This window comes from Ictidomys tridecemlineatus, chromosome 11 (genome assembly GCF_052094955.1).
Source record: "Ictidomys tridecemlineatus isolate mIctTri1 chromosome 11, mIctTri1.hap1, whole genome shotgun sequence".
NCBI classification, from domain to species: domain Eukaryota; kingdom Metazoa; phylum Chordata; class Mammalia; order Rodentia; family Sciuridae; genus Ictidomys; species Ictidomys tridecemlineatus.
This window is the reverse complement of record NC_135487.1, coordinates 132,404,106-132,421,705: the sequence shown is the minus strand read 5'-3', so window position 1 is coordinate 132,421,705 and position 17,600 is coordinate 132,404,106. Positions and strand designations below refer to the sequence as shown.

The following is a 17,600-nucleotide window of genomic DNA, read 5'->3' as shown; positions in this document are numbered from 1 at the left end:
TGGAAGAGAACATCACAAAGGCCTGGAAAAAACATGACTCTTAGGTGAAAAGGCTTTTAAAACACTCCTTGGGTGCTAATTCACTACACTCCATTTGTCTTAAGACTGAAACTAAACACTCCTGAGGGAAAGAAACCATTACTAGTTCTATAAAAAACAGTGGAGGGGGGCAGGACCGACATTCGTCCAGGCTGGGGTCCCCCACAGCAGCGTGAGGGTCTGGGGGCCGGCCCTGGCCAGCCCGTGACACCCCAGCACCGCCTCTCTGCTGGCTGCTGGGGTCCGGAGAACCGGGAAGAGCGGCTCTCTGCAGAGGCACGGTCCCCGCGCCGGCCTGGCCTCCTCCCTAGGAGAAGGGGGGCGCAGAGCGGGTGGCGGGCAGGCGCGAGGGGTCCGGGGACGCCGGCCGCACGCAGCCAGAGCACACGGAGTCGACGTCCCTCGGCAGGGCCGGCCATCTGCAAGTCATGACCCTCGGCCTTTCGCTTTCACGGGGACGGGAAGCCACCCAGTCCCCTCCCCAGAGCGTCCCACCTCCGACCCGGCTGGGGCCCTCGGCCCTCGGCGGCGCGGCCTCCCGGGCTGCGGAGGAGCGTCCGGCTCGGGGCCGCAGGGCCGCAGGGGACGGGGAGCCGCGGCCGAGTCCGGGCGGGTCCGGGGAGGGCGCCGGCGGGGAGCGGCGGGACCCCGGCGCAGGTCCCAGAGGGCTGGGCCGGAAGACAAAAGACGGAGGGGCGCAGGAGGGCCGGGGCCGCAGCCGACGAGGGGACTGCGGGCGGCAGGTGCCGGGGAGGCCGCACCGGGGGACCGCGGGCTGCGGGAAGCCCAGGACGCCGCTCCGGGCCCCGCGGCCGGGAGTCCGGGCCGGCGCCGACGCGCAGGGGGCAGGGGCGCTCACCGGCAGTTTGGGGCTGACCTCGCCTTTGCAAAAGTGGCAGAAAAACCGGTGCGCGGCCACCGCGGCGCCCGCGTCCGCCCCGGCCGCCGAGGCCTCCGCCATTTTCCTCCCGCCGCGGCTGTCGGAGGGCGAGGGCAGCCGGCCGGTCCCTCGCCAGGCCGCGACCTCGCAGCTGCGCTCGCCGCCGCCGCCGCCTCGGCGCGACCCGTCGCTCCAGAGTCCGCGTGGGTCACGTGAGTCTGCCGGACCCGGAGGGCGGCGGCGCGGGGAGGACCCGGCGGCCCGCCTCCCGGCACCAGAGAGGCGTGGGAAGGAGAGTCCGCCCGCCGCAGCCCGCCCGCCGGCAACTCCAACCACCCCTCGCCAGTCCTCCAGCCTGCCAGCGAGAAGAAAGGAAGAGTGTCCCCGGAAACCACCGACACTCCGGGTAGAGCGGCACCCGCGGCGGGGACCATCTGCTTCCGGGAAGGTCCCCGGGCGCGGCGACCACGGGCGGGCGCCGGGAGCCCACGTGCGGAGGCAGCGGCCTGGCGTTTGCCGCTGGTGGACTGGCACTGACCCCGAGGTTAGTGGGTCCAGACGAGGCGGTTCTGACTCTCGGCCGAGAGACCGGATCCAGAAGCGGGACCTGTGTGAAGCGAGCGGAGCGCAGTGGGCTGGAGCGGAGCGCGGGCCAGGGCGCGGAGCTGCAGGATTGCGGCCGCGCTGTGGGGGCCGCAGCCGGGACCCGGCGTCGTCCCGAGGCAGCCCTCCGGGTCTGTACGGTGAAGGGGTCGAGCTCAAGAAGTCAATGGTGCTGCGCCAGGACCTGCAGCTCCCCGTTGAAACCCCCATTTCTGTTAAGTTTGAGTCCCTTAACTGCCTGTTCACCCGCTGAACAGTGGGGACTCTGCAGCAACTAAGGTCTGCAGCAGAAAAGTCAGCTGCACTCAGTGTTTGCTTATTCATTCATTCATTTTCCTTTTTTGGTACCAGGAATTGAACCCAGGGGCGCTTGATCACCGAGCCACACCCTCAGCCTTTTCTTTTTTTTTTTTTTTTTTTTTTTTTTAGTTGTTGATGGATCTTTAGGGTTTTTTTTGTATATATGTGGTGCTGAGACTCGAACCCAGTGCCTCACACAGGAGAGGCAAACACTGTGCCACTGAGCCCCAGCCCCAGCCCTTTTGGTGTTTTGTTTAGAGACAGGGTCTCACCGAGTTATTCAGGGCCTCGCTAAATTGCTGAGGCTGGCTTTGAACTTCAAATCCTCCAGCCTCAACCTCCTGAGCTACTGGGATTACAGGCTTGCGCAGCCTGGCTAATCATCTACACTCAATCTTTAAAGAAAGTTAGGATGACACATAATCCCATAAAACCTGACATACAGACTTCCAATCTTTTTTTTGTACATAGATGTTTTTAATTTTTCTACAGTAATTGAAGTTTAGGCCCGTTTTCTTTGTGATTTGTTTATATTAGGAACTATTTTATACTAGTATGTATTGTACTAAACTATTTTAAATGTTAGTGTATATACCTTTGTATAAGTGTAGTGGCACTCCATCCACAGAAAATCTTAATTAAGCTTCTCCAGAAATCTTCCCCATAATTGATCTTAAGACTATGAGCAAAGGAGTTCAATGTAGTTAAACTTCCTATTTCCTGTTGCTCTGTCTTATTTGGCCAGCAGCCTGAAAGAGATCAGCACTCCAGGTGATGAACATCTCTGTACTATTTTTTTTTTCACAAACATTTATGACTGTCTATTATGTGTGTATCAATTTGTAAAGTTTTTACTTAGTTTTTTTTTTTTTTAGTTAATGGAACATTTATTTTATTTATATGCAATACTGAGAATCAAACCCAGGGCCTCACACATGCTAGGCAAGCGCTCTACCACTGAGCCACAACCCCAGCCCAGTTTGTAAAGGTTTTCAAGGGAAGTGTGCCTGCAAATGCAGAGTTGATAAGAAAAACAGATTATTTTAACTAGGCCTCTGGCTTTGGGCCAGAGCTTCACACAGATGTTCACATTTCAAGGAGAAAAGGTTACTAATTGGGCTCCATGGTAACAGCTGGCAGGGGGAAGGAAGAAAGGGGAGAAGAAGCTCTCCCCTTGTCAGTCGCTGACTTGAAGAGTTAACTTGCCCAGAAAAGTGAAAGGAAAAGCTCTTCTGTGTGAACTTCTGAGCCCTTCACCTTACACACTGGGTATAAAGTTCTGAAACTGCCTGAACTTGAGTTTCAGGGGGATTAGTTGATTACAGCGAAAGCTGTGCCCTCTGAACCTTGCTGCAGCCAAATGAACCTGCTTCCTGTTTCCTATCTGGTGTCCTGCCTCATCTGTACATAAGTATACCATAATTTGTAGTTAGATATTGGGTTGTTTCCATATGTCAGTATTATAAAGAAAATGAACGATGTCTTTATTTCCTTGGAACACTATCCAAAATGAAATTGTGAGGTCATATATGTGTAATATTTTAAAGCTTTTCATATGTATTGTCAAATTGCCCTCCAAAAAAAATACATGAATTTACATTCTTGTTTTTCTTAGTTCTGAGACTCCCCAGTACAATGACTCAAGCGGAAATTAAACTGTGTTCTTTGTTGCTACAAGAGCATTTTGGAGAGATTGTAGAAAAAATTGGAGTTCACTTAATCAGAACTGGCAGCCAGCCACTTAGAGTAATTGCCCATGACACGGGAACATCACTGGATCAGGTATGTTTAGATGACATCATTTTGCTATCTTTAATTTACTTCATTAATGTCTTCCACCAACTTTTGGAATATTTTTGCTTCTTATCCTAAAAAGTTGAAGTGGAAAAGCCTACTCTAAGATATAACAATGTTTCCTGTGGGGACAGAGGGTGATACTTCAGCCCTGAGGTTTTGTTTCTCAGAGTGTTCCTAGATCACTGTGACTAAATAAATCTTTATTCTTTCCATGCTACATCTCATTTTTTCATAATCAATCTATTAATCTCAGTACTACCTTTAAGTAATAATAAGAATGATAGAAGGAAAGTAAATCGTTATGTGAAAGCTAAAGATCAGAGAAAATATATACATCATAGCAAGGAATCTTCCTGATTTCTTCTACTGATGTTTGATTGTTATTAGCTACTCCAACAGAGAGGAAATAAGAACAGAAATTCTTATCTAGCCATCCGCTGATGTTTAGTAAACTATAGGGGGAAAAAATGCCAGCAGTTATGAGCTCTGTCTCCAGGTCTCTCTTTTGAATTCTATCTAGGTGAAAAAAGCCCTTTGTGTCCTGATCCAACATAACCTGGTGATATATCAAGTGCATAAACGTGGTGTGGTGGAGTATGAAGCTCAGTGCAGCCGGGTGTTGCGAATGCTTAGATATCCCCGGTACATCTATACTACCAAAACACTCTACAGCGACACTGGAGAGCTGATTGTCGAGGAGCTGCTGTTGAATGGCAAAATGACAATGTCCGCTGTTGTGAAGAAAGTGGCAGACCGACTCACAGAAACCATGGAGGGTAAGTGCAGTATATCTGTCAGCAAGAGCATCGGTTGGCTGACTAAAGGAATGAGCTGTCATCTCAGGCCATCTGACCTCCCTCTTTCCTTCTGTTGTACAGACGGCAAGACCATGGACTATGCTGAGGTGTCAAACACGTTTGTGCGACTGGCAGATACACACTTTGTACAGCGCTGTCCCTTAGTGCCTACCATTGAGAATTCAGATCTTGGACCACCACCACCTGCCCCAACCCTTGTTGTTAATGAAAAGGACATGTACCTGGTTCCTAAATTGAGCTTGATAGGTAAGAGATTTTGAACATAGAACCATAATGCCCTCATGGTGCATTCTTATTTAATAAATGTTAAATGAATGAATCAATTGAGCATTTACCAAGTATTCACTCAGTGCCAGACATTGTGGTATAAAATAATGAGAAAACCATGATTCCTACCCTACTGGAGTTTAAGTTGAAGTATAGGAGATATACACTAATCAAACAATCACATAGATATATAAAAAAAACTGTGATAAGTACTGTGAAGGAGAAGTAAAAGATGTTAATAAATATATAATGGGAGAGTAGAGTTATGCATGGGGTTAGGGCACATGTTTCTTTGAGAAAGCAAAATTGGAGCTTAGATTTGAAACAAGATTTTGAGCTAAGATTTTAAACTAACCAATGAGGTAATAGAGAATAAGCATTTTTAACAAAGGGATTAGTATGCAATAAGGAAAAAAACTGGGCATTTATGAAATAAAAGAAAGTAGCTAGAACAAGATGAACAAAGTAAAGAGAAGTATCAGGTCAGAGCAATAAGCAGTGGCCAAGTCAAGCAAGACCTTATACAGCACCTGTGCTTTATTCTAAGGATTTTTAAGCTTGGAATTAACATGTCCTAATTTACATTTTGGTGGGGGCAAGGGGCACCATGGATTGAAACCAGGGTCACTTAACCACTTGAGCCCCATCCCCAGCCCTTTTTTTTTTTTTTTAATGTTTTATTTTGATACAGAATCTCACTAAGTCCTTAGGTCTTTGCTAAGTTGCTGAGGTTGGTCTTGAACTTGCACCTCCTACCTCAGCCTCCAGGATCACTGGATCTAATTTACATTTCTGAAATATTTTTCTATCTACAGAAAGGATAGGAGGATGAGGCAAATAGTAAACGAAAACAGACTGGTGGAAAATTGATGTAGAAGTAGTGAATTACTCAGGAGGCTGAGGCAAGAGGATCCCAAGTTCAAGCCCAGCCTGAGCAACCTAGCAATACCCTATTTCAAAATAAAAAGAGCTGGGATGCAGCTGAGTGGAAGAGCACTTGCTTAACAGGTACAAGACCCTGGGTTTGATCCCTGTTACCTCAAAAAAAGGAAAAGAATAAGAAACAGTTAAAAGAGGTATCAAAAATAACATCTGTGTGTCTAACTTGCACATGTGAGAGGATAATGATGCCATTACTGAAAGGAAGCTTTGGAGGAGGACCAGTTTGAGGGAAAAAGAAAGCATTTCTTTTAGTTCTTCAGCCTCTTAAACAGCTCTAACCTACAGGTAGCCTTTGGGGTGAAAATACACCTGCCCTCATGTTTGGTCGTTTCTCTCATCAGATAGTATATAACCTAACTGTTGATTTGTTTGGTCGTTTCTCTCATCAGATGGTATATAACCTAACTGTTGATTTGTTTGGTCATTTCTCTCATTAGATGGTATATAACCTAACTGTTGATTTGTTTTATTTGGCAGGAAAAGGTAAAAGGAGGAGATCATCTGACGAAGATGCTGCTGGGGAACCCAGAGCCAAGAGACCAAAACATACCACAGATAACAAAGAGGTAATGGAGCTTCTTGATTAGACTCCTCACCCTGAAGCCTGCCAGAAAGAGCACACAGATAACAAACCCAAGAGGTAGTAGGAGTAAATGTCAAATATCACTGGTCAGGAGTGACCCAGTGAAGGACGAGAACCATTGTGTCTTCCTTCTGAGGCTTAACACACTTCATGCGTTGAACGGTGTACCAGTATATGCAAAAGTATGGCTAGAACATGTAGACACATGGGGCCAATAGTGAGAAATGAGTCCAGAAGGACACTTAGGCCTAAACTCCTATATTTATATGCCTTCTCAACATTCCTAGAAAGATTTTCAGTAAGTGTCTCAAAATTAGTATGGCCAAAGCAGAATAGTTGATATCCCCCTCCCACATATCTGCTCCCTCCCAAGCTTCCTCATCTTGGTAAAGAACACCATCCCCTAAGTTTTTGTTTGTTTGTTTATTTTTTAATCACTCACTGGGCACAGTAGTGCACATCTGTAGTCCCAGCTTCTCAGGAAGCTGAGACAGACCAGCCTGGGTGATTCAGTGAGACCTCGTCTCAAAATAAAAAATACAGAGGGCTGGGGAGGCAGCTCAGTGGTAGACTGCCTGCCTAACATCATGAGGACTGGAGGCAGCTCAATGGTAGACTGCCTGCCTAACATCATGAGGACTGGAGGCAGCTCAGTGGTAGACTGCCTGCCTAACAGCATGAGGACTGGAGGCAGCTCAGTGGTAGAATGCCTGCCTAACATCATGAGGCCGTAGGTTTGATTTCCAGTACTGGGGGTCGGCGGGGGGGGGGGGGGGGGATGGGGGGGGCAGCAACTGGACTCCTTTAGTAGCTTCTCATTATCTTACAAGAAATGCAGGCTGCAGACTGTCAAGCCTTATGTGATCGTTCTCATTCTTCCCAACTCTCCCTCTTGATCACTGTGTTCTATCTACTCTCTCTGTTCCTTAAACACATGAGGCTTTCTCCTTGCTATTCCTCCTGCTTCACATGTTTTCTACCACAGCTTCATGTAGTTGCCTCTGTCATCATTCAGATCTAAGCTTAAATGCTCTTTTTCTTGGAGTTCAAAACCATTGCCCAGCCCTATTCACAGTCTACACATTTTTCCATTTCCTTATCTTCCAGCATTTATATTCATGTTTGACATTACATATTGTTTATGTATGTGTTTGCTGTTGTGCCCTCGGTAGAACATAAACCCCTTAAGGGCAGATATGGAATACTAGCACATGTTGATCAACTAAGGTTTGGCCTGTATCCTGAAGGCAGGAGGATCTGTTAATGGAGAAAGATGTATAGCCCGTTGTTCACACAACTTGTCTGGCTCCATGGGAGATTCCAGAGTCCACTTGTACTTGTGCTCATGTGCATATTTTAGTGGACCTCTCCGTAGCTTTCATCTGATCCTTTAGCAGAACTGTGACCTAAGAAGATAAAAGCATTCTTAGGAGAAAGGGGAGAGTGGTGCAAAAGCCACAAGATTAGAACCAGAAAATCCCGGTTACTCCCTTAGAGAGAGAGAGAGAGAGAGAGAATGAATGTGTATGTGTTTTTTTGTTTTTTGGTTTTTTGGGTTTTTTTAGTGAAAATCACCAGGGTAGGTGGTGCACACCTGTAATCCCAGCAACTTGAGGAGGTTGAGGCAGGAGCATCAAGATTGAGGTTAGCCTCGGCAACTTAGTGAGACCCTAAGCAATTTATACCCTTAATAATTGTCTCAAAAATAAAAAATAGAAAGGACTGCTTAGTGGTAAAGCACTCCTCAGTTCAATCCTCAGTTGAAAATGAGTTAGGAAGCTATTATAATCCAGTTGAGCCATGATTAGAACCTGAAATACAGTTAACAACATTAAGGATAATGAAGAATAGACATCTCTGAGGTGATAGATAATGCCAGTTTCCCTGATCTGATCATTATACATTTTATATGTGTATTTAGATATTTCACTGTATCCATAAACATTCAGATAAACATGTCAAAAATTAAAATACACAGTAGAGATCTGGCTGGGGGTATAGCTCAGTGATAGAGCACTTACCTAGTGTGCACAAGGCCCAGAGTTTGACCCCTCTCCACACACCAGTGCTACCAAAAAAGAAAGAAAAAAAATTTTTAAAGCAAGAAAGAAAGAGGATGTGTGCACAAAGTCAAGTGAGTTTTTACTTAATGACTTCTGATTTCTCTGTGAAATCAAAGGCAAGATCATCAGCTAAAAGTAAGAAAGAAAGAATCAAGTAGGAGACTTGAGATAATGGAAAAGAGTTAAAATAGAAATAGATTGGAGATTAGTGTGGAGAACTAATTTGAAGCTAGAATTTATCAAGACACTAATTCATATGATTGTATGATTTTTCTGCAACCAATTTAGTTGTTATAGTAGAGGAAAAGAAACGGTGAACAGTCAAATCCAAGCTCCTCACCAGAAAACTCTGCATTGTTTAAACGTTTCTCTCTAATAATACTTTTCTCCTCTTCAGCCCATTCCAGATGATGGGATTTACTGGCAGGCCAACCTTGAGAGATTCCACCAACACTTCCGTGACCAAGCCATTGTGAGCGCAGTTGCCAACAGGATGGACCAGGTCGTATCTACATGGGGGTCTGTCAGTGATCATAGGGAATAAAGTAATTCAGTTGCCAGATGTGGCCCTTGGCACATAGCCAGATCTGGGCAACACAACTAATTCTGAATCCCAGTTTGCTTTTCAAACCCAGACAAGCAGTGAGATTGTGCGGACCATGCTCCGGATGAGTGAGATTACCACTCCCTCTAGTGCCCCCTTCACCCAACCGTTGTCTTCCAATGAGGTGAGTTTCACGTTTTTGTGCTAGCTTCTAAGACCTGTGGATATTATAACAATTATCATACGTGGAGCCTAGGGTCTAGGCCCAAGCTTTGAAAGAAAAGGTTTTTATTATTTAGATTACCTTCAAGTGGTGAGCACTGAAATACTTGGTCTCTTGGGATCCAGCTTTTAAAAATCTACTTATTTGTCATATATAACTTATTCCTAATTGTTGTAAGAATTCACTAGCAGTGTGTGTAGTGTGCACCTTGTAGTCCCAGCTACTGGATAGGTTGAGGCAAAATAATCACTTGAGGCCAATCTAGGCAACATAGTTAGATCCTATCTCAAAAAAATTTAAAAAGAATCTTTGAGAACCTTGGCATTTGGGCATTATTTGTATTTGACCCCTTGTGTTTGAAGTGTGTGTGTGTGTGTGTGTGTGCGTGTGTGTGTGTGTGTGTGTGTGTGTGTGTGTGTGTCTGTGTACTGGACGCTGAACCCAAGGGCACTCTACACTGAGTTATATCCACAGCCCCTGTTGGTTTTTTATTTTGAGACAGTGTCTTACTAAGTTGCCCAAGCTGGTCTTTTTTTTTTTTTTTTTTTTTTTTTTTTAAAGAGACAGTGGGACAGAGAGAGTAACATTTACTTATTTTTTCTTAGTTCTCAGCAGACACAACATCTTTGTTGGTATGTGGTGCTGAGGATCGAACTGGGGCCACACGCATGCCAGGCGAGCGCGCTACCGCTTGAGCCACATCCCCAGCCCGCCCAAGCTGGTCTTGAACTTTTGATCCTCTTGTCTCAGCCTCCCATGTAGCTGGGATTATAGGCTTATGCCACTGTACCCAGCTAAATTTTGTATTATCTTTAAAATATTAATGCCTAATATATCAAATATATTTATATTTCATAATTTATTTAAATTGAATGTTGTGGCTAAATTTTTTAAAGTTACCCTTTACCCAAAGGTTCAAGGGTGGTAGAATGTTCTTTATTGTGCCTGGTAGTTACATGGGTATATACAATTATCAATACTGATCAAATTGAACCCTTAAGATCTATGCTTCTTATTTTCTGTAATATACATCAATTTAAAATATCCATAATTTTACATAATCTCAGCCCCAGAGATCCCTGTTAATAGTTTGGTATATATGTTTATTCGGAGCATTTTTTTAACATATAGCCTAACATATATGTAGATCTATGTATTTTTATTTTAACCCAAAAAAATGAGATTGTACTCATTTTTTTTTTTGTTTTGTGGTGAAGGGTCAAACCCATGACCTCTCACGTGCTGGGCAAGCACTGTACCACTGAACTACATCCTCAGCCCTACAACTTACTTTTTTCATATGACAGTATAAGACTTCTTTTATCCCATTAATGCCCATGCTGTAGTTTTTTTTAATTCCTTATTACTGGACATTGGGTTGTTTCTTATTTTCCTACTCTTAACAGTGTTACAGTGAATATTTTTTGAACATTTTTTAATACTTGTGATAGCTAAAATTAAAACATCTTTATTAATGTTAGCAATCCTAAATTATCAAGCCCATTTTCAGTGTCCCCTTTTGCTCCATAGATCTTCAGATCCCTGCCGGTTGGCTATAACATCTCTAAGCAAGTTCTTGATCAGTATCTCACTCTGCTGGCAGATGATCCAGTAAGTCTATTTTTGCACTTTTTTTTTTCCTGCTCCTCTGTTTACAATTTACTTCTGCCACTGACACCTAGTATCATTCTCCTGTAGCCTCATTCTGTACTAGCCAGCTCAGACAGTTTCCCCACCATCATCTGATAGGAAAGGTACTTGCTGCAGACTCTTGGCCAGATTCACTCCATTGGAAACAGAATCACTGGACTTTCCATTCAGTTAACACTCTTTCTCTTTTTTTTAATAGCTAGAGTTTGTTGGAAAGTCTGGCGACAGTGGTGGAGGAATGTATGTCATCAGTATCCTTACCAGTTATTCTTTTTTCATTAAATTTTTTTAGTGGTTGATGGACCTTTATTTAATTAACTTATTTATATGCAGTGCTGAGAATCAAACCCTGTGCCTCTCACATGCTAGGCAAGCTCTCTAGCACTGTGCTACTCCTACCCATTATTCTTAGTTATTACGGTACCCTGAGCTTTAAAGCAGAATGGTGACTTATGAAAGAAAGATTTGGTAATGTTTATTATACTAAATAAATTAGAAAATTGAAGTAACTTTCTATTTTTCTATGAATTTTCAATTAACTACATTATTGACAAAATAAAAAGAAATTTTACTCAACCAAATTTTAGTTAAGCAAAATTCTTAAACATTTTCATTAATTAAAATTTTAAGAAACTTACATACCATAAATAAAACTAATGTAAAAAATAAAATTTTAATTATAAATTAGAAACTTAGGAATAAAACTGTCAAAATGACAAGGCTAAAACATTACTAAGTGACCTTAATCCTCTACATAAAGACCTCCATAAGGCATTAGCATCTCTAGCCACAGCGACTCTGGAATCCGTCGTACAGGAGAGGTAAGGGGGTCATTCTGATTGGGATTGGAGCTAGACACTTCCTATCCATACCTCATTTGAACAAGCATTTAATCATTATGTAAGTAATCAGTAAAGGCACATTTTGCCCCATTTTTCCACTGAACAGCTATGGACCCCACCTACTACTACTCTTCACTCCCCCCACAAAACAAAACAAAACAAAAAAACACCGTTTAATTCCTGGTGATGCAAATTAACCAGCCTCTTTAAAGTCTTGTAACACAATAACTGTGGCACTCAAATGAGTCAGCAGTTGGTGACTCCTTTATGATGAACAATACCATCACCAGCCTGTGGAGATGTGAAGGAATTCTCTGATTGCTGTTCTTTTGGTCCTGGCTCCACTTGTGGACTAGGACAACAACCATCTAAGACCAGGAGCTAATGTTGATTTTTTTTGTATTGGTACGCTATTTACTTTGTTTATTTCTTTCCAGATTCGGATCTCGCTGTGCCAGAATATTCCGTCTAGTTTTGCAAAAGAAACACCTGGAGCAGAAGCAGGTGGAGGACTTTGCAATGATTCCTGCAAAGGAGGCAAAGGATATGCTATATAAGATGCTCTCAGAAAATTTCATATCACTCCAGGTAGCCATGCATATAAATGCCAACCAGCAAAACTGTGCTAGAGTGAGAAAAACTCTTGAAGTAGAGTTTCAAGCAAACTGAGTCCCCAAGCAAACTCTGAATCCAGCTATGAGACAGAAAAATTTATTAACAAAGACATAACAAGCACTTAAAGTATACTGTGGAGCTTTAACTGGCCTAGTAAGAAAGGTAGCCAAGGATTTGCCGTAACACCATGCTTCCCTTTTTTCCCATCATTCCTATCCTTTCCCGAGCCTTAACTCTATCAATAGCATATGTTGGGTCTTTGCAAAGCCGTGTCAGAAACGCTATCGGGAAGTAGTAGAATAGGTTTTAGAGCAGATCACAGCTCTGCCTCTTACCCAGTTACATTGAACAAGTCACCTACCATCATTAAACAATGGTGACAGATTGTGGCATAAGAACATGTGTGGTTGTCAAGGTCAAATATGAGCCACCTGGCATGTTGAGTTTGCTCAGTAAGTATTAGTTGCCTTCCCTTTCTTTCCCACTCAGGATGCTGATAGTCAAATGAAAAAATCAGGGCTATGCAGTCTTCATGTGGCTGATTGTGTCATAAACAGAGCAACTAGATGACTAGGGAAGGGGAAAGTATTAGTGAAAGAGAGAATTGAATGACTCTGAATGGGATGGGTGCTTACTTTGCCAATTCTGAAAAAATCGTACAATTTTTCTTATTTTTTCTTTCTATGACAAATAGGAAATTCCCAAAACACCAGACCATGCCCCATCTAGGACCTTCTATTTATATACTGTGAATGTCCTGTCAGCCGCCCGGATGTTGTTGCACAGGTGCTACAAGGTAACCTCGTGTGGTTTCTTCCCATTCCCTTCACTGAGATGTTTCATCCTGTGCCACCTCTACCCACTTTAAATAATACAACTAGTCTTTCTTCTCTTTCCTCAGAGCATAGCCAACTTAATAGAAAGGAGACAATTTGAAACCAAAGAGAACAAGTGAGTAGCATTTTCATTTGTCATTTACATTTTTCAAGATCAAAGGCCTAAAGGGAATTTTCTATAGAAATGGAGACAGTTATCCAATAACCAGTCTAGTTAATTGAATCATTGTTTTAGGTTGGCATAAATCGTGCATTAGTCTAGACTTTTCCAGTATACCCCCAAATAATTTTGCAGAGTAAGTCTACAGAAAATGTCTTTAAAGGTGCTGTTATCCACTTTGATCAGGAACATGGTGAAAGGGGAACTTGTGCCTCAGGGAGAAAGGGTAAGAAAACCTCAGAGTTAAGGAAGATGCCTCAGAGTTGTGTTTGTCTGACAGGCGTCTACTAGAAAAGTCCCAGAGGGTAGAAGCCATCATTGCATCTATGCAGGCCACAGGTGCAGAGGAGGCACAGCTACAAGAAATAGAAGAGATGATCACAGCTCCTGAACGCCAGCAGCTGGAGACCCTGAAACGGAATGTCAACAAGTAAGCATCATAGCTTCAAGCTATATTTCGAAATACCTTCCAGACAAATCCATCGCAATATCCTGCCAGACCGGGCTGGGGTTGTGGCTCAGAGGTAGAGTGCTCGCCTAGCATGCACGAGACACTGGATTCGATCCTTAGCACCACGTAAATGTAAAATGAAGATATTGTGTCCACCTAAACCTTAAGAATAAATATTTAAAAAATATATATATATATCCTGCCAGACCTCAGGGATAACATGGGCCAACCTAAACTCACCGTCTTCTTCCTCAGCTCAGTTACGTATCCCAAATATGGCCTTTCATCCTAGTCCCCGTACAGACCTTCACACATCTCTTCCAGACCTTCCCATGACTTCCTCATCCAAACCATCTCATGGTGCTTTCAAAGTTACCATCTTTAAAATGGTTGATAATATCACTATTTCAGATGATTTATTGACTACCTATCTTTATGGTATAAAGACCAGACTTTGTGTGATATACAGTGAATTTCACAATTTCATAGCAGCCTATAGCACCTTCATTTTTTCTTACTCTGCATCACCCACCTGAATCAGGATAACGATGAACATGCAGACTGCCTTGGGGAACACTGCCATCTTAACATTAAAATCCTCTACCTGTGAGCACAACAAGCATGCTGCCCATCTACTTAGGTCATCTTTAAGTTCCTTCAACAATGAGTTACTGTTTTCCGTGGTCAAGACTTCACCTGTTTTGTCAGTTTATTCCCAAGTTTTTTGTTTTGTTTTGTTTGTTCTTTACCTATCTGTCCCTATTTTAGCTCATTCATTGCTAGTATAGAGAAAAACAACCAATTTGGGGGCTGGGGTTGTAGCTCATTGGTAGAGCACTCGCTTAGCACAGGCAAGGCCCTGGATTCAATCCACACTACATAAAAATAAGTAAATAAAACAAAAGGCATTGTGTCCAACTACACCTTCAAAAAAAAAAAAAAACAATTTTTGTGTAGAAGTGCAAGAACAGACATCCTACTCTTGCTCCTGATCTTAGGGGAAAGCGTTCAGGTTTTTCACCATTAAGTATGATGTTAGCTGTGGGTTTTCCCCTAGGTGGCTTACATCAGGTTAAGAAAGTCCCCTTCTTTTCCTAATCACCACTAACATTACACTTCAGCCACTCTTAGCTTCTCACGATTTTAAAATACACTAGCTCCTTTTACCTACACCTTTATGTGTGCTAGTCTTTCTCTTGGTTGCAAGTTAGGCTAAACTCCCTAAAAACGGAGGCTTTATCTTGTACACACTCAGCAGCTTCCACAGTGCCTGGCACATAAAAGATGCTCAGTAAATGAAAAGTGATTTATTGGTTCTTCTGCTTTCCACCCAGTTTTCTCAAGGGTAACCAAGACACTACCCCATCCTCTAAATTTAAATATACTAACGAACATTCGGTCTGGGCAATGCTTTTACTTTTTCATTCAGGTTGGATGCCAGTGAGATCCAGGTAGATGAAACAATCTTCTTGCTGGAGTCATACATCGAGAGCACCATGAAGAGACAATGACTCAGAAGAAGCATCTTCCTCAAAAGATCTGGGGGGATGGAAAGAAAAATAAAGGAGGTGCCTGGATGCATTCTTTTAAGTGGAATAAGTTGCAGATTCTTATACTGAAAATTCCTTTATGAAAATACCTGGAAAATTTTGACACATTTTTTCAAGTCTGCTGACTGGTTTAGACCCATCACTATATTCTCCCCTCATCAAATCTTGGCAGTAGAAAGAACCTTAAATGATTAAAATTAATCATCTATAAGATTTATCAGTTGTTATCAAGAAGTTAGCCACACCTGTGTTTGAACGTCTCTCACAATAGAAATTTCTCCCTAAGCCATCAATTCCATTTTCAAAAGTCTGTTGTTTATTTCATTGAGCTGTAATTTTTAACACATACACACATTGTGTAGGGAATGTGGAAGATTACCATGAAGTGGAGGGAAAGCCTATTTTTAGGGCTAACAGGTGGATTGGCTCAAGCAGTCACATTTGGGCTTCTAGTACATCTGAAAATATGAATGTAGAACACAGCACAATGCCAGGCTTCTCATAAGCAAACAGTAAATTATCGCTTTCCTTTTCACATGGTCTCTGGAAAATGACGACTCTAAATTCTCTCTCACGGGGCTGGGGATGTGGCTCAAGCGGTAGTGCTCGCCTCGAATGCGTGGGGCCTGGGTTCGACCCTCAGCACCACATACAAAGAAAGATGTTGTGTCCGCGAGAACTAAAAAGTAAATATTAAAAATCCCCCCCCCTCTCTTTAAAAATAAATAAATTCTCTCTCACTATCATGGATATAATTTGTCCCAGCAGCTTCAATTCATTTAAAGCAGTTACATGTTGTTTATGATCCAAACCAGTGTTTGTTCTGATTCTTTAAACGAGAGTGCTAATTAATGCAATATACAAAACTTAGTAAAAGCCCATCTCTGCCCTCAGCCCCCCCAGCATAGTTAACTTAGTACCAAGAACTGAGCAAGACCTTAGGGGTACAAAGAGCTGAAGTGGAGGAGTCGGTGCCAGGTGCACAGAGGCAAGAGAGGAAAGGGACCATCTGTGGCTTGAGAGGTGAAGGGTGTTCCAGGTGAAAGGGGTAGAGGCTGGGTTTTGTGCAAACTACAAATAGCGAGGACTAGAAAACAGGGCGCGGGTGGTGCCAGAATGTAGGCCAGAGAGACTGCAGGGCTGTGCTGGGGCCTGGCCTTAGCAGGTCCCCCGGTGGGCAGTACGGGCAGGTGGCAGGGAACTCCACCACCGTGTGAGCACAGTGAACCCACTTAAGCTCATTCTGGCTCCTTGCAGAGGACGACCTGGGGCAGGACGTGGGGACGTGCGGGAGGGAGGAAGGCTGGGAACTGGCTCTGCAGGCCCAGGAGAGCAAGGCCACAGGACCCGGGCACTCGGGTCTGAGGGAGGTGAGGGAAGGTGGCGGTGCCCAACGTTGCCTGAGTGACTGGGGGACGGACGTCATCGATTCTAAGGGGCGTGCACAGAGCGGTGGCGGGAGGTGGCAAGGCCCCGGGGAGCGTCCGTCGGAGATCACCGTCCTAAGCAGCGAAGTCGGAGGAGGGGAAGCGGGGGCCTGAGGACAGCAGCCCGGGGACCGTCCCCAACAGGACGGGGAGCCCGCTGGCCGCCAGAGGGCGCGCGGCGGAGGGCGGCCACCCACGACCGCGCGGCCCCCCGCGGGCCGGGCCCTCCCGCGCAGGCCCTTCCTGGGAGGCTTCGCGCGACTTCCGCTCCAGGTCGGGAAGGGGCAGCGGCGGGGACCAGGGCCAGGCCCGGGCTGGCCGGCCCATCCCCCCGAGCGCCCCCGCCCCGCACGGCCCGGCTGGCCTGGGCCTGCAGCCCCGGCCTCTGGGTGTGGGTCCCGGGGCGGCCACTCTGCCTCCTTGACATCTTGCTGACACGTACTCTCGGGGCTCCCCGCGACCCGGCCCAGGCCAGCGAAAGCTGCTTCCTCCTTCCCCCACATGCCCTTCCAGCCTGGGAAGGGTAGAGGAGCGGGCCCCAAGGGGCCGCAGCGCACCCTGCGCACTGGGGTGGGGGGGGGCGTTTGCCGAACTCCACCTCCGTGCCCGGTGGGCTCCACTTACTGTAGGTGGACATGTGGAACTTGATCAGCTGACCCACCTGCCCTGAGCCGAGAAACCCAAGTCCAGGTCCATCCTGGGCGTGGGTAAGGGAGGACTAGAGACAGGTTTTGGCCTCTGACCTGCCCTCCGGGACTCCCAGCTGCTGGCGGAGGACTTGGAGAGCTGTGGGAGGAGACTGGACTACAGCTGCCCCAGGGCCACTTGTCTCGGGTCGGGTCGTTGGGATTATGGGAGCTGAGACAGGGCCCCGGAAGAGGTCCTTCCTATTTAACTGAGACCTCAACGACCCCCAAAGTCCACAGAATAGCCTCTACCTGCCTTGGGCACTGGGGAACCGGTGAAGTGTGGGTAGACTGGAGTCCTCAAGCCACGACAACCCTCCCCAT

At 45.1% G+C, this 17,600-nt stretch overlaps 2 protein-coding genes and 1 long non-coding RNA gene across 5 annotated transcripts in view; 1 reads left to right on the top strand and 2 right to left on the bottom strand.

Annotated features, from left to right (window-relative positions):
* Nucleotides 1–1,140, bottom strand: part of Rnf115 (ring finger protein 115) — a 91,303-nt gene extending 90,163 nt beyond the window's left edge. For both annotated transcript variants that reach the window (XM_078027679.1, XM_078027680.1), the window contains exon 1: nucleotides 899–1,140. In XM_078027679.1, the coding sequence (XP_077883805.1) occupies nucleotides 899–1,000 (102 nt within the window). In that variant the 5' untranslated portion in view covers nucleotides 1,001–1,140. The remainder of the gene's footprint in view (nucleotides 1–898) is intronic.
* Nucleotides 1,141–1,312: 172 nt separating this feature from the next.
* Polr3c (RNA polymerase III subunit C) lies at nucleotides 1,313–15,212 on the top strand. 2 transcript variants are annotated; one of them, XM_078027684.1, is made up of 15 exons: nucleotides 1,313–1,463; nucleotides 3,438–3,604; nucleotides 4,140–4,395; nucleotides 4,498–4,683; nucleotides 6,124–6,212; nucleotides 8,690–8,794; nucleotides 8,928–9,020; nucleotides 10,590–10,670; nucleotides 10,909–10,960; nucleotides 11,470–11,530; nucleotides 11,989–12,139; nucleotides 12,861–12,962; nucleotides 13,068–13,117; nucleotides 13,443–13,592; nucleotides 15,043–15,212. In XM_078027684.1, the coding sequence occupies exons 2-15, from the start codon at nucleotides 3,458–3,460 to the stop codon at nucleotides 15,122–15,124; spliced, it is 1,605 nt and encodes a 534-aa protein (XP_077883810.1). In that variant the 5' UTR covers nucleotides 1,313–1,463; nucleotides 3,438–3,457; the 3' UTR covers nucleotides 15,125–15,212. The 2 variants fall into 2 exon arrangements, with proteins under 2 accessions (XP_077883810.1, XP_077883811.1); XM_078027685.1 differs by lacking the exon at nucleotides 1,313–1,463 and adding an exon at nucleotides 1,485–1,653.
* On the bottom strand, nucleotides 15,083–17,207 carry LOC144368548 (uncharacterized). The gene is made up of 2 exons (XR_013428342.1): nucleotides 16,101–17,207; nucleotides 15,083–15,152 (listed from the first exon to the last, which is right to left on the bottom strand). It is a non-coding gene; the product is annotated as an uncharacterized LOC144368548 (long non-coding RNA).
* Nucleotides 17,208–17,600: the final 393 nt, after the last annotated feature.

Bases quoted from the DNA above. Each gene is read 5' to 3' on its own strand.
- Polr3c (XM_078027684.1), top strand. From the start codon at position 3,458: ATGACTCAAGCGGAAATTAAACTGTGTTCTTTGTTGCTACAAGAGCAT. The intron at 4,684-6,123 runs GTAAGAGATTTT...TTTATTTGGCAG, and splicing joins TCCTAAATTGAGCTTGATAG to GAAAAGGTAAAAGGAGGAGA. The intron at 10,671-10,908 runs GTAAGTCTATTT...TTTTTTTAATAG, and splicing joins CTCTGCTGGCAGATGATCCA to CTAGAGTTTGTTGGAAAGTC.